This window comes from Dendropsophus ebraccatus, chromosome 8 (genome assembly GCF_027789765.1).
Source record: "Dendropsophus ebraccatus isolate aDenEbr1 chromosome 8, aDenEbr1.pat, whole genome shotgun sequence".
Lineage (NCBI taxonomy): Eukaryota > Metazoa > Chordata > Amphibia > Anura > Hylidae > Dendropsophus > Dendropsophus ebraccatus.
Genome location: NC_091461.1, coordinates 122,207,278 through 122,223,728, shown reverse-complemented (window position 1 = coordinate 122,223,728; position 16,451 = coordinate 122,207,278). Strand labels below are relative to the sequence as shown.

Sequence of the window (16,451 nt, the reverse complement as noted above, 5' to 3'; positions counted from 1 at the left end):
TCCCATCCCTGCTGCTGGAGGGTCGCCCTACACAGCTCCCCTATCCCCACACACTACTGCACAAAGCCTCATAGACTCACAGGGGGGTGCTGGGGACGGGGCTCCCATATCCCAAGCGAGTGACACCTGGCACCCTCATTATACCATGGCCGCAGTGCCTAAACAGCAAAGGGTGGACAAGAAGCGCAGGGAAACGACTAAAGTCCCTGCTTCCAAGCACCAATCCCGCTCCGGTAGAGAGCTGGTGGAATCTGAGCATGGCGGGACTTATCACACTGAATCAGACTCAGACATCTCATGTGCTGGGGGTAGTTCCCATGATATCCATCATATGCTTTCTCAACTACCCACAAAGAATGAATTTCACTCCCTCCTTACGGATATCAAGGAAACGTTCAAAACAGAAATAGCTGCGGTCAGAAAAGATATAAAGCATATTTCTGCCAGAGTTGAGTCCCTTGAGGACGAACATGATGACACGAGGGAATACATAGGGGCTTTGCAGTCTACCATCAGCTCACAAACAGTTACACTTGAAGGTATGCAGCGCCACCTAGAGGACCTGGACAATAGGGGAAGGCGCAACAACATTAGGGTCAGGGGCCTCCCAGAGGCGACTCGGGACGAGGATCTAATGGACACTCTGGAAGGCTTGTTTAACACTATCCTGGGTGAACCCTCCTCACATAAGATAAAATTCGCCAGAGCCCACAGAGCCCTTAGGCCCCGCCCTACTTCTGGCCCCCCAAGAGATGTCATTTGTTGCCTCCAGGACTACACGATAAAGGAGGCGATTATGGCCAGATCCCGGGCGCTAAAGGACTTGGACTTTGACGGAGCGGCTATCCAACTGTTTCCCGACCTCTCCTGGATTACACTACAGAAGAGGCGCCTCCTGCGTCCCCTCCTTGCTGCTCTACGAGATTATGAGATCCCATACCGGTGGAACTTTCCATTTGCCCTCACCGCTAGGAAGGATGGACGCTCTGCTGTACTGAGAAACCTGCATGACCTTCCTAAGTTCTGCGAAGCTCTGGATATCCCAGTCCCAAAGATCACGGACTGGACCTTGGACCCCCCTCCGCCTCCGTTGCCACCTGTTTGGGAGTCGGTGCGCCATAAGCGTGGGCGTCGACGGCCTGCTCCCACCTCGCCCCTAGCGGGCTCTCCTGGGGTCCCTTCCGCCTGATGTTGGAGTGAATGTCTCTGCGGATGTCTCCGCCTAATAACCCTTTTCTTTTAGGTTTTAATGATACTTATACCTGAGTGAGAGAGTTTGCTATGGGGTCCCTCTGATGTTTAAATTGGGCCTAATCTTTGTTTCCACATCTCTTATATAGCTGTGTGGATGTGTTCTGCATGTTTGATTTTTTGATTGTGTTGATGCCATATTGGTCTTTCCTCCTCCCCCTTTGGGGCTGTTCCTATTCTGCTATGAAGGTTTTGCCCGGCCATCTGGGCATGGGCCTGGATTTTGAGAAATTTTATTGCCCCCACCGTGACATGAGTAGTCTCGGTTTTTGGTCTTGTGCCTATACCCTCTGTTGGGTTTATTTGTCGTTGAATGTTTGTGTTCCCTTGTTCCCCCTCTCTCCCTTTTGTTCCTCCCTGCAGATCCTGTTTTTCCAGAGACAGATTGTTCATCCTTGGAGATGCCTTACTGGTGGTTTGGTGAGTCATAACATTAGAATGTTCTCTCTTCCTATTTGGTCCAATGATTAACTGTGTGTCTCTAAATGTTAAAGGCCTAAACACTAATTCTAAACGCCGCCTTGTCCTCAGAGAAATGCGCGCTCTAAGAGCTGATGTAGTCTTTCTACAGGAGACCCACTTTGACTCCACTGCTTCCTTCCATTTTGCCCGTCATGCTTTTCCGGTCGCCTTCTCGGCAACTAGAAATAACAAGACGGCAGGAGTAGCTGTCCTGTTCTCTTGCCACTGTCCTATCCAGGTTACCTCCTCCTACATTGACCCAGGGGGGCGGTTCGTCATAGTAGAGGGGATGTTGCGGGGGAAACCTATTGTCTTTTGTAACCTCTATGCACCTAACAAAACCCAAATTCCGTTTATCCGTGGAGTGTTATCCCGGCTTGCAAAATATCCTCCGGCTGCAAGAGTCCTGGGTGGAGACTTTAATTTACCCTTCTCAGACACCAATGACCGGCAGTCGTTATCGGGTAGGCCGTTATCTGCCGCATACGTTAGATTATCGGTCGAATTCCGTAAACTGATCCGCCTTCATAAACTGTACGATCTTTGGAGACTGGATCACCCCACGGAGAAAACCTTTACCTTCTATTCCCACCCACACAGAACGCACTCCCGTATTGATTACTTTTTTGGTAACATCCCCACAGTCCGCCTGTTGCGGAATGCTCAGATAGACCCTATTTCCTGGTCGGACCATGGTCCGGTTCGGATTGTACTGGCGGATCTAGATTTCCCAACTAGAGTGTGTCATTGGCGGTTGAATGAAAGCCTACTTAAAAACCAGATCACAAGGGACTCTATCCAGTCCTGTATCTCCACCTATTTCCTTGAGAATGCGGGCTCGGTTTCCTCTGACGCGATACTATGGGAAGCCCATAAGGCTGTGGTCAGGGGACATTGCATAGCCTTGAGCTCGCGCCGGAAGAAGGATAGGCAGGAGGAACTGATGTCTATTAAGAGAGTTATTAGGACACTGGAACAAACTCTAGTCTCGCGCCCCTCCGTGAGGACTCTGGGCAAGCTGATTGCTGCTAGGGCACGTCTGAAAGAAATGGCTCTAGATAATGTTGAGCGCTTGCTTCTTTATTCTAAGCAGCGTTTCTACGAAAAAGGTAACAAGGCACACACGCTCTTGGCGCGTATGCTCGCTGAGCGCTCAGCTGCCCGGTCTCCTCAGGTGGTGCGCGACCATACCGGTTCTTTGAAATTTCACCCCACGGAAATAGCTTCCACGTTCCATAGGTTTTACTCTAAATTGTATTGTCTCCCTTCTACCCTGCCCTCAGACCCGGAGGCACGGAATGCACGTATCAATGCCTTTTTGGCTGACTGCCAACTCCCCTGTCTCCCGCCCCAAGCAGTTGAGGAGCTGAATTCTCCCATCACAGCTGAGGAGCTTGCGGAAGTCCTTAAAGAGCTGCCCTCCGGTCGCTCTCCGGGTCCAGACGGCTTTACCTACCTGTACTATAAAACCTTTTCCTCTGAACTGTCCCCACGCCTACTTTCACTTTTCAATTCTTTCCTCCAGGGTTCTCCTATTCCCACCCACATGCTTCATTCTTATGTCACCCTGATCCCTAAGCCGGACAGAGACCCCCAAGAGTGTGGTAACTATAGGCCTATAGCCCTCCTAAACTCTGACCTTAAGCTTTTCACAAAAATACTTGCTAACCGCCTGAGCTATTGGCTCCCATCGTTGGTAGACAAGGATCAAGTGGGCTTTGTCACGAACAGGCAGGGTGGGGATAACACCAGGAGAGCGATTGATCTTATAGATGCGGTTAACCTGCAGTCGGATAGGGCCTTAGTCCTAAGTCTTGATGCCGAAAAGGCGTTTGACCGCCTAGGGTGGCCATTCCTGTTCAACACCTTAGCCCGTTTTGGGCTTTCAGGTCCCTTTCTTACTGCAGTTAAGTCCCTCTATGCATGCCCTACGGCTGCACTTAAATTTCCACATATGCTCTCTAAAACCTTTACCCTCTCGAATGGCACTCGTCAGGGCTGTCCTTTATCACCCCTGCTATTTGTACTATGCATTGAGCCCCTGGCGGCTGCCATCCGGAATAGCCCTGATATTAAGGGAGTTTCGGTCAGAGGGAAGGAGTACAAAATAATGTTGTTCGCAGATGACATTCTCCTCACCTTGACGCAACCCCTCACCACTCTGCCTGTTCTGCATGACTTGCTGATGGCTTTTGGGACTCTCTCAGGCTATAGGGTCAACACGGCTAAATCTGAAGCTATGCCCCTCAATATGCCAGAAGATACGGTGGCCCGTCTTAAGTCCTCTTTTAATTTTCGCTGGTCTTCTTCCTCTATTAAATACCTAGGTGTGCGCCTGACTCCCACATACTCTACCTTATACAGTGTAAACTATCCCCCTCTCTTTCGTGAGTTGAAATCCCTGCTGACTAAGTGGTCTACCCATTACATTTCTTTTTTAGGCCGCATTGCGGCGACCAAAATGTCTATCTTACCTAAACTTCTCTATTTCTTTGAAACCCTGCCGGTCAAGATTCCCTTGTATGAGTTAAAGGCGATGCAAAGCGCCATATTTAAGTTTATTTGGCACTCGGGTAGACATCGCATCCCTAAAACAGTAATGACTAGTAGTAAGACCCAAGGTGGGTTGGCGGTACCGAACATTCTCCACTACTACTGGGCGACCCATCTGAGGCAGCTTGCTGCCTGGTCGAAATATCATGCCTACAAGAAGTGGGTGGATATTGAGAGGATATGGTTTGCCCCGTTCCATCCCAATTCATTCCTATGGCACGCTACTCCTCCTTCCTACTCCCACTTGTCCCTCCTGGGTCCCATGCGTTTCACCCTCTCGGTTTGGGCCTCTTGTGCTGGAAAATTTGGCCTCTTTTCCTCTGCTTCCCCCCTTAATTCTTTTTTGCTGCATCCTGACTTTTCCCTAAGCATTGACTCGACTGTAGTGAGGATTTGGGGCACGCGGCAACTATTTCAGTTTGCCGACATAGTGGACCCGGTGAGCCGCGTCTTACTTCCCTTTGACACATTGGTAGAAAGGAGGGGGCTTCTAGTAGGGGACAGATCCTTTTATTCCAGTGTCCGCCAATTTATGCTTCATCGCTTGGGCACGCTCACGGTTGCTAAACCGACGGCGTTTGAACAACTGATACGTATGGGTACTTCCACCGCTGGTCTAATCTCGGCCATCTATAACATCCTTAACTCCCCTGTTACAGATGCCCCCATAAGACATAAATACATGGACAAATGGGAGGCAGCATTGGGTAGAGAGATATCTCCTGAGTGTTGGTGCATTATCTGGGACAGAGCGGCTACCTCTTCTATATGTACTACTTACAAAGAGACACACTATAAGGTCATGATGCACTGGTACCACACCCCTGAACTCCTCCACAAGTTAAATAGTTCTATCTCACCCTTGTGTTGGAGGTGTCACGGTGATGTAGGGACTCTGTTCCATATCTTCTGGGAATGCCCACTGATCACTGGTTTTTGGAGGGAGGTTTGCCACCTTGCCAGTAGGATTCTCGAATACTCTGTTAGTATGGACCCAGTAATCTGCCTATTAAACCTGACCCCTAAACAGCTGAGGAAAAAAGCCTCGAAGCTGCTCTTGGTGATATTGACTGCTGCTAAGTCCTTAATTGCCAGGTCCTGGAAGCAGACTTCTTCTCCAGCCCTTTCCTGCCTGATTACCAGAGTGAAAGAACTAAGGTCCTTGGAGCGCCTTACTGCTTCACTGAACAATAGAATGGCGGCATTCGACCAGGTGTGGGATCCCTGGGATGAACACTACCCCCCTACTCGATTATAACTTAATGGGCTCTGCCGCCCCACTGTACTTCCCTCCCTGTTCTACCCCTTGTTCCCTTCTCCCCTGTCTGGTTCGTCTGTCCTTGTCCGGTCCTGTCATTGTTCTGTACTGTCTGGTTGCCTGTGGTTGTCTACTTGTTGATTTGGCACTGTCTTATATCTACTGCAATACCACGTACAGCCCAAGTACCGGTTTATACAAGTGATTTATGCCCTTCTTCTGGGTACTGTATTCCTACTGTATGGGCTAAACTGCATTACTATATTAATGTTCTTTTGTACTTCTGTATGTTTATACTGAAAATTCTAATAAAAATTACATTTATAAAAAAAAAAAACGGATTTCAAAAACGCAGTGTGAACCTAGCCTTACCCTGATACCTTTTTTCCATATTGGTCATTCTAAGATGATGCAATATACCAGTTGATGATGTAATACTGATGATGCAAACTTTTCCCAGTATTGTATCACAGGCTGTGAGAAATATAGAAAGTATGTCTATATCTTGAAAATTAGAGCCAATTTCAAAATTTTAACATCATTTTCGATTTTAGCACCCCAAAATTAGTTAAGATCAACTCTTTTCATGACGGAACCTTTTTGGCCGTTGACCAGTGTTATTGGCCATGTAATAGGCCCAGTAAACGAGCATTATTTAAATTATTGATCGGGCGTCCATCGACCTGTGGAATAGGACCCTTAGGCCCGATCAACTGGGCCTATTCCACGGCCCGACAATCGTCAGCGAGGGCTGCAGGGACATCGTTACCGATGTCCTTGCAGCCCTTGTTTTATACATTACCTGTCCAGGCGCAGGTCTTCTCCTTCTGCCTCTTGGTCCCGCACGGTAGCATCAGCTTTGGAGCGGCCTCATAGAACGCTAAGCCAATCACTGGCCGCGGAGGTCCTGGACAGGGATTGGCTGACCGCTCTGTCAGCTCAGACAGGCCGCTCCGAAGCTGATGCTGCAGCGCAGGACCGGGAGAAGGAGAAGACCTGCGCCTGGACAGGTAATGTATGATATTTGTGAAATTGCACGCTATTCCACGTAGAGATGCGCGGGTGGCGACCGATGATTTTCGGTTTGAACCTAAATGAACGATCATCCGATGACACGATCATCGGCTGATCGTTCTCTCTATTCCACGGAGTGATAATTGGCTGAATCGGGCCGATTATCGCTCTGTGGAATAGGCCCCATATTCACTACTGTCTGCACTATAAACAAAAGCTAGACATTTTTTGGGGGGGATTTACGAAGATCGGCATACAAGTACGCCGGTCTTATATTAAGCTCCGCCCCCTTTTTCCAGGCCTCTCAGCGAATTCGGCTGGCCAGGCGCCCATTCTGCGCCCGGCGTACCAAATCTACACCTGCTTCCCTGCAAGCAGGCGTAAATTATGATAAATGAGGTGCCTCCCCGCCTTGTCACACCCCCCCAAGCTCCGCCAGCCCGCCCATCGCATGAGCCAAGCGTACAAGAGGCGTACACCAGGGAGAAGGGGCGAGTCTGCACCTTCTCCCTGGTGTCCGCCTCTGGCGTACCTTTCATAAATGTCCTCCTTTGTCTTGTCCATCAGGAGAAAGGACGTTGTATTGCTGTGTTTATTTTTCGTGCATTTCCTACTGACAAGTGTCCGCCTCTATTGCACTGAAGAGTATAAAATTATAACCCGATTCAGTGCCGGACTCTGTGCTCATTACTCCGCCGCACCTGCGCCCACACACACTGTATATATTTATATATATCTGTGGGGAAAGGAACACAGAGTATACTATACTGAGAAAGATGGAGGGAGTGAAGGGGGCAGCATCCCAGCTCTGTACCCGACGCTCCACCAACAGCCACACAGCAGCTCCACGCACATAGATACAGATCGGACAATCATGAGATTTAAAACAAACGCTGTGAAGGCCCTATTCCATGGAACGATTATCGTTCATAAACTCGCTCCAACGACCGCTCCTTAACGATCACTAAATGATTTTTTTTTTAGCGAACGATAACACATAACACACGTAAGAACGTGAACGATATATGTAGTGTAACGATTATTTTGCGGTCGTTACATGGTCGTTTAAAACGTTCGCCGAGGTGATCACGACCATACGACACACCTACTTCTTTTAAACATTTTTACGAACGACTGAAAGATTTCTAATTTTACAAACCAATTAGCGAATTATCTTTCAAACACCAATGATCTTTTCGACATGCTGAAAAACTATTTTGAACGACAGTATAACGATTTTGCCTTTGTCGTTCGCTCATTTACTCCAATTCCTTGAAGCGATTCGGTAATCGTTGCGTGGAATAGGGCCTTAAGGCTGCGGCCACAAGAAGAACACCGCAGTTTCTGTTGCTGCTTTTTCCTTCGAGAAAGAAAGTGGATCCAGTAGGATGGTGACTTCTAAAGGAAGGATTCCACTTCTCCATCCTGCTGGATCCCATCAATAACCAGAGTGACCCCGGCCTCGGCAGCTGTTATAAAGCTTCTAAAGACATTAAACCATTAATAAATAACTAGAATCCCGGGGTCTGATACATTGGGTTTGATGACGTTACGGGGTTTGGGGGTTACCTGTGGCTCCCAGCGGATGCCCCTTGGAGATCAGACCTCCACTCGGATTGATAACCCAGCGGCCTCCATATGTATTGTCTCCTCTGTCAATCAATTCTCCAGCTTTACCTGCAAGAGGAATCCCAGGACATAGAGGTCCATCATCCATCTATAATATGAGGGTAACATTGCTCCCAACCTCAATGCCCACCCCAGACCCTGTGCCGTCTCCCACCCGGCTAGGAGACCTCCCTTACTGCACTGGACCCTTATAGGGATAAGTAGAGCGCTCAGAACTGCTCAGCCAATCGGCAGGTTCCATACTGCAATATGGCGACCGCTCTGCCCCTCTGCTGGGTGTCCATTGTAAGAAGACGAGAATATTGTAGGAAAATGATTCACTCCCTTAGGAATTAGACCGAGCTGCACGGAATCTCTGAGACCATGCTTTTTTCTTAAAGGGAATATCCACCTAAATCCCAGTAATATTTCATAAAGATGGAGGATTACCTATAGGGCAGAGCCCCAGCGCCTCGTATGTGATCAGCTCATTGGCCGAGAAGCAGTCATGGAGCTCGATCACATCCACATCCTGGGGTCCCACCCCGGCTTTCTGGTAACATCTGTCTGCTGCAATCCTGGACATGTCAAATCCAACCTGGGGAAGGACAGAAGACATTAAAGGGGTACTTCACTCAAAACATAACTTTTGATATGTTGCTGCCAATGGTGACACTAACAATTCCTTCTGTACTTGTTATTATCTATTCAGTCTCCTTCCCCCAGTTCTGAACTGCTGCTTTCTGCTGAGGAAATCTGTGTGTGAGCTTTTCTCTCTGTCTCTTCCTCCTCCCCCCTCCCTTCTGAGACAGCTGATGTAAAAAAAAATCCCTGGCAGGCTGTATCTGCAACACTGTAGCTTCTCCCTACCCCACCATCACATGCTAAACCCCACCTTCTCCCTCTGTTGCACATAGCACATGCTAAACCCCACCTTCTCCCTCTCTGTTGCACATAGCACATGCCAAACTCCGCCCTCTCCTTCTTTGTTGCACATAGCAAATGCTTAACCCACTCTGTCCATACTTCCTGTGTTTTGTCTTTATCTAGCCATTACTAGAGACAGATTTCCTCTAACAGCAGAAAACAGGCAGCAGATTGCAGGGAAGGGAGACACCTAGTGGCCAAGACTTTGGAGACGTTTTTCTGAGGTAAGGAGTCATATTTGGTAAATGAAATTTTTCAAAAGTAAATTATGGATCCCACAGACTACTTAGCTGAGGGAAGTTGTTTCCAATGACAGCGGACATTTTATAGGATCTATACATCATCCTCTTCTACATAGTACACAAGTGTGAACACAGCCGTATAGATAGTGTGGGCTCATTGTTAAAATCCCAGCTGACAGCACTGACCCGAGCAAATACCATATGACACTGATACAGCGCGCCATACTTACCGCCTTGATGCAGCTTTCCTCATTGAAGGTGCTGGAGGTGTCTGTGACCATCTCCTGAGCCACAATCTCCACTGCCTGCCGCTGCAGCCCGTGCTTCTTCACAAAGTCTTCACTTACCAGAACGGCCGCTGCCGCCCCATCGGAGGTCGGGCTGCAGTAAAGAAAGCAGTGAGGTGGTCGGATCTCCCCGTAATGAAGTCATAATAATCTCTATGAGGGCCGGACTGGGAATAAGAAATCAGCCCTGGCACAAAAACTACCCCACCAGCCTATATAGCAGCATTAGAATGCTGGCATAGAATGTAGGCCTAGAATGTGTAGAATGCTGGCATAGAATGTAGGCCTAGAATGTGTAGAATGCTGGCATAGAATGTAGGCCTAGAATGTGTAGAATGCTGGCATAGAATGTAGGCCTAGAATGTGTAGAATGCTGGCATAGAATGTAGGCCTATAATGTGTAGAATGCTGGCATAGAATGTAGGCCTAGAATGTGTAGAATGCTGGCATAGAATGTAGGCCTAGAATGTGTAGAATGCTGGCATAGAATGTAGGCCTAGAATGTGTAGAATGCTGGCATAGAATGTAGGCCTACAATGTGTAGAATGCTGGCATAGAATGTAGGCCTAGAATGTGTAGAATGCTGGCATAGAATGTAGGCCTACAATGTGTAGAATGCTGGCATAGAATGTAGGCCTACAATGTGTAGAATGCTGGCATAGAATGTAGACTTATAATTAGGCTTAGAATGTTATGTCAACATTCTAATCCAACATTTCGTCATAGCATAGACTGTAGATTTTGAATGTTATGTCAACCTTCTATGACAACATACTATGTCAGCATTCTATGTCAACCTTCTGACAGAAAATGATGTCATAGAATGTTGAGTTACAATTTAGGCTTAGAATGCTGACATAGAATGTAAGTTTAGAATATTGACACAGAATGTCAAAAACAATACTTGATTCAATAGTTGGGAGGAGAAGAGCAGCCCACAGAAGAGACAGGCCCATCTGGCATTTGCCAGAACTGCCAGATGGTCAGTCCGGTCCTGATCTCTATCATATACATCATGTGCTCTGAGCTGGAAGCATAGGGAATAACCCAGCACCACTCACATCTATATCTATACATCACTAATGTTGTACCTATGGCTACAACCCTTTGGTCCTGGTTAATGTCATGTTGGGGACGGCCGAGCTCAAGTAATATCTCATCTCCATCATCTTACAGTAAACAGAATAAATTTTTTTTTTTTTTTTTTAGTTTTTTTTGTTCTAGATTTCGGTGAAAGATCAGATGTTACATTCGGACATTGGAGGAGACTCCAGAGATATCCATATAGTCTATGGTCACCGTATAGAGTGATGGCGGCGTGAACCTACCAGCACTGGAGAACCGTAAGGAAATCAAAGACCTTCCTGGAATTCTTCACTTGATCTAGGCTGTATTCCTCCTGGAACTGGGAGTTCCTGTATAAAGAGAAGAACAAAAACTTTTAGGGAAATCGACCAGATACCTGATACCCAGAAAGTGAAAATTACAGGAAGAATGACATGGCATAGAAGCTGTGGTCAATATATGGAAAATATAGAAAAAGGCCCCCTTATATGTTTACCCCATCCACATCCACTTACTATAGATTTACCAACCACCTCTGCTGGAAGTCTCATCCAAGCATCTACTACTCTTTCAGTAAAGTCATATTTTCTGCTCTCTCCTCCCAATAACCTTAGTTTTTGTCCCCTAGTTCAGTTTCTTCTCTCCTGGTATTTATATAGCCCGGTCACATGACATTTTGTAGCCTCATGTGCCCTGATTTTTAATTTTTTTTTTTTTTTTTTTTGAAGCTACAAAAGAAAACTTGAGCAGAATCTGATGGGAATGTTTTTCACCTGTTATTTCCATTAGAACCAGTCATCCCGACCACAATAAGGGAAGTGATGGAAAAGTGTGACTGACACCCCTGGCTCTGATACCGATAGGTCACAGGTCACAGGTCCTATAATACTGACATCATTCTAGGATTTTTTCAAAAACTTAAAAAAAAAAAACTTCTTTGGTCAGGTGACCCGGTCACTCACGGATTGTTGGTGGAATGCTTGTGATTCTTCCAGGCGATCTTTGCAAAATGTTCTAATTTTGTTCCTAGAAGAAAAAACATTAATTGGAGATGAGAAGCGAGACGTCTCCTGCCCCATCAGGGGGTAATAACGTCCCCCATATCTGGGGGTCTCACCACCATGTCAGTCATCACCCACCATACTGCTCCATTACCGTATCTCTCCATGTGCTCCAGTCCGGCTCTCCCGAACAGCTGAGGGGCCAGCGGGGCGGCCTCCAGGCCATACTTGTTTGCCACCACTTCCACGTGTTTGTCCATAGGGTTGGTCCGGTCAGTGAACTACAAATAGAGAAAAGAAAAGGCCAATCTAGGAAATAGAGACTGAAGTTCTGCAATAAGGACGGAGATGCTTTGTCCAAGTCACTGCAATGGTAAATGATAGATCAGAGTCCTTGGTGTCTATTCAGATGGCAAAGGGCATGACGCCATAGTCTTGTGAGGTTCCCCATCCATACTTTAGGCCCAGAAAATTAAAGTGTCTCTTTCATATAAATGTAATTTTTCAAAAATCAATTAGTATTAATAGTAAAAGCGATTACAAGAAACTCTGTAATAGGTTTTATTAAGCAAAAGAGTTTCCTTCTGTTTTCCTACCTCCCCCCTCACTTCAGAAGAAGCAGGATTTCTGTGTCCATAATGCTCTATGGAGAGGGGAGGGGCTGAGGGGGATGAGTGAGCACAGAGAGGAGAAAAGGCAGCCCTGCACAGCACATCATTCTGCAATCTTCTCTCACCAAGTTCCCAGATAAGCATTGACCTTTTCTGACCTGTGAATCCAGCTTTATGTGCCCCGACAGTCTCCAAATTGTACAGCTGCTTCTCTGCTCTCCCTGCTCACTCATCTCCCTCGGCCCCTCCCCCCTCCATAGATTATAATGGACCCAGCAGAACCCGCCTTCTCTCTGCTCCACTGTAATGTAGACGGATTTGCCTGATAATGCACAGATAAGAAGTGAGGGGGGGAGGTTGGGAAAGAGGCTTTTTTGTCTGATAAACCTATTCCACAGTTTCTTAAAATACTTGTATTATTGATTTCTGCAAAAAGATTTTAAACACTTACCTTGGACACCAATGATCCTCGCTCCATCTTCTCAAAACCAAGAGCGAGAACACAGTCCGCCAACCCTGCAGAGGATACGGAGCCGATCATTACTCCATCCATCAGCAGTATATATATATATATACACATATACACGGCTCCTCTCTATGGGTGGACATCCCTGGTATATAGAGAAGCGTCTCTCACCTCCCTGCACCAGCTGCCGGGCCATGAAGAGCGCGGTGGAGCCGGTGGAGCAGTTGTTGTTGACGTTGATGATGGGGATCCCAGTGAGGCCCAGGCTGTGATAGATGGCCCGCTGCCCGCAGGTGGAGTCACCTGGAAGCCAGGAAGACAAAGGTACAGGTTAAAGGGGTTTAAACTCGACCTTCAGTATCTTGCTGCCCTTGGGGAGAACATAACAATCAGCCTCTTCTTACCTCTCCGCACTCCCCCGGTGTCCTCCTGCATCATCTTCATGTCCCAACTGAGTGATCCCAACTTCACCTCCAAGATGGACTCATCTCTGGGGTGACAGCCTGCTCAGCCAATCCCTGGCCCTGGGGCTGTCCTGTCTCATTCAGCGATTGGCTGAGCGGGCTGCCACACCTGAGATGACTCCATCTTGGAGGTGAAGATGGGATCACTCAGTTGGGACATGAAGATGACGCAGGAGGACACTAGGGGAGTGCAGAGAAATAAGAATAGGTGGTCCTTAAAGTCTAGTTAGAGCGGAATCCCCCTTTAAATCACTTCTTTATGTTACACATAATATTAAGTCTTAATAAGGTTTTTCCCAATTATCCATATTGCTATCTATATTATATAATAATCCCGATGTCTTGCAATTCTCATTCTCACCACTGGGGCTAAAACTAATTTGAGACTTCCTGTTGTGTCTGTGGTGATAAGGAGGAGACTGCTGGAAAGTGATCTGTAAAGCATTGCAGTATCATGTGACCCCGTAGATACAAGGTGAAGGCTTCCCTCTCATCTAAGCAGCAGAACTCTCTTTAACTCTTTACTTTCTGTGCTGCTCATAAAGCCCCAGAGCATCAGTGACTGCTTCTTCCCTCCATAACAGTGTACTGTGCAAACCTTCCCCCAGCACAGTGCTGTCTGTCCAGTGTCCTCAGCACTATGCCAAGCAGAGAGGAGTATGTGAGGTGTCATGTGAGACATAGTCAGAGAGGGTCACCGGGGCTCAATACTGGCAGTAAAAGGACAGCGGACATGGGAGAGAGACAGCGCACACCGGGGGGGGAGAGACAGCGCACACCGGTGGGAGAGACAGCGCACACTGGGGGGAGAGACAGCGCACACCCCGGGAGGAGAGACAGCGCACACCAGGGGGAGAGACAGCGCACACCAGGGGGAGAGACAGCGCACACCGGGGGGAGAGACAGCGCACACAGAGGGGGGAGAGACAGCGCACACAGAGGGGGGAGAGACAGCGCACACCGGGGGGAGAGACAGCGCACACCGGGGGGAGAGACAGCGCACACCGGGGGAGAGACAGCGCACACAGAGGGGGGAGAGACAGCGCACACAGAGGGGGGAGAGACAGCGCACACAGAGGGGGGAGAGACAGCGCACACAGAGGGGAGAGACAGCGCACACAGAGGGGAGAGACAGCGCACACAGAGGGGAGAGACAGCGCACACAGGGGGGAGAGACAGCGCACACAGGGGGGAGAGACAGCGCACACAGGGGGGGGGAGAGACAGCGCACACCGGGGGGAGAGACAGCGCACACAGAGGGGGGAGAGACAGCGCACACCGGGGGGAGAGACAGCGCACACCGGGGGGAGAGACAGCGCACACCGGGGGGAGAGACAGCGCACACACACAGGGGAGAGACAGCGCACACACACAGGGGAGAGACAGCGCACACACACAGGGGAGAGACAGCGCACACCGGGGGGAGAGACAGCTCACACCGGGGGAGAGACAGCGCACACACACAGGGGAGAGACAGCGCACACAGGGGGGAGAGACAGCGCACACAGGGGGGAGAGACAGCGCACACCGGGGGGAGAGACAGCGCACACACACAGGGGAGAGACAGCGCACACAGGTGGGAGAGACAGCGCACACAGGGGGGAGAGACAGCGCACACACACAGGGGAGAGACAGCGCACACACACAGGGGAGAGACAGCGCACACCGGGGGGAGAGACAGCGCACACAGGGGGGAGAGACAGCGCACACAGGGGGGAGAGACAGCATAATACATTGTGAAGCAATAAGGCTGAATATATAAAATCCGTTACCATAGACGTAGCCCACACAGGCCTGCTCCACCGCGGAGTACGAGATCCCGGCATCAGCCAGAGCCTGCCGCCCTGTAATAAGGAAATCATTAATATTGGAGGAGACATCATGTGACGGGGTCGGGGGGCACCGGGGAGGTCAGGAGGTCACACTCAGTCCCTGATATATGGGATCGGTCACGAACCATGAGAAGGAACAGGATGACCGATCTATAGGAAGTTTCCCGGATGGAGCACACAGCGGGGGGGGGGGGGGGGGGGGGGGATCCTTATACTTGTCAGAACTAAAGATGTCAGGCAGCTAAAGAGGTATCCAGGCCCACCAGCTGAGATCCTTAAAGGGGGAGTTCACACATTTTTTTTTCTTTCAAATCAACTGGTGTTAGAAAGATTTGTAATTTGCTTCTCTTAAAAAAAAATCAGCTGCTGTATGTGCTGCAGGAAGGGGTGTATTTTTTTTTTTATAAAAGTAAATTACAAATCTATAAAACTTTGTGACACCAGTTTATTTGAAAGAAAAAAAAATTGGGGTGAACAACACCTTTAACATTGTGAAAGGAATTAAAGTTTTCTACCAATGGACTCTCCGTAAGTTAGAGTTCCTCTCCCACCACCTTCACAGATTGGACTGAAGATGCTGCAGCGCACAGCGCCATACACTGTATGGTGGCTGTGCTTGGTACTGCAACTCAGTCCCATTGAAATGAATAGGAGGGAGCTGCAATATCGGGCGCTGCTGATACCAGATATAGACAATGGGGATGGCGGGGCGCTCACCGTATCGCAGCAGCCGCCGCGGTCTTGGAGAATAAACCACCACTGATCTGATGATGTCCTATCCCAATCCCAATAAGTCCTGGAAAATCCCTTTAATAGAGTCGTATCCACAATATCCCCCTGTGAGAGGAAGAAGCCGCACACAGACGATGGGCGACAATAAACCGCACTCACCCGCCTCCTGCGCCAAATCCGGATAATCAATCTCATTCCGGGGCTTCAGGAACTAAAGGAGAACAGAGAGATTAGGAACGTCCAGAGTGTATATATATATATATATATCACATAGTGCGCGAGCAATAAGGGGGTCCTGTATACTGTATATGATGGGGGGGGGGCTCATAGGCCGAACATGGACGGGATCCTCATAGAAATCACTGTGGATGATCCAACATCTACGGAGAACTATAGGTAACAAGACGATCCCCAAACAGTAGAGGGTCCGGGTATCAGTAAGGGGGCGCTGTGTCAGACTGGAGAGAATACACCACTTCCTGCAGGGCATACAGCAGCTGATAAGTACTGGAAGACTGGACATTTTTACATAGAAGTAAATTACAGATCTATATAACTATATCTATTTATAAGTGTCAATTTTTTTCAATTACAGAAACACTTTAAATAAAAATCGCACTAGAAAACCACATCAGAAACTGCAGCGGGATCAGCTCCGTGCCGTCTGCGCAGTGTGAA

At 48.4% G+C, this 16,451-nt stretch overlaps 1 protein-coding gene across 1 annotated transcript in view; it reads right to left on the bottom strand.

The window, feature by feature from the left end:
• SCP2 (sterol carrier protein 2) overlaps nt 1-16,451 on the bottom strand; it is a 34,897-nt gene that overhangs the window by 17,670 nt on the left and 776 nt on the right. The window contains exons 2-11 of the mRNA XM_069981621.1: nt 15,933-15,984; nt 14,982-15,053; nt 12,917-13,048; nt 12,731-12,795; nt 11,823-11,949; nt 11,630-11,693; nt 10,931-11,017; nt 9,546-9,696; nt 8,597-8,744; nt 8,108-8,215 (exon numbers count right to left, since the gene is read on the bottom strand). Coding sequence (XP_069837722.1) covers nt 8,108-8,215; nt 8,597-8,744; nt 9,546-9,696; nt 10,931-11,017; nt 11,630-11,693; nt 11,823-11,949; nt 12,731-12,795; nt 12,917-13,048; nt 14,982-15,053; nt 15,933-15,984 — 1,006 coding nt within the window. The remainder of the gene's footprint in view (nt 1-8,107; nt 8,216-8,596; nt 8,745-9,545; nt 9,697-10,930; nt 11,018-11,629; nt 11,694-11,822; nt 11,950-12,730; nt 12,796-12,916; nt 13,049-14,981; nt 15,054-15,932; nt 15,985-16,451) is intronic.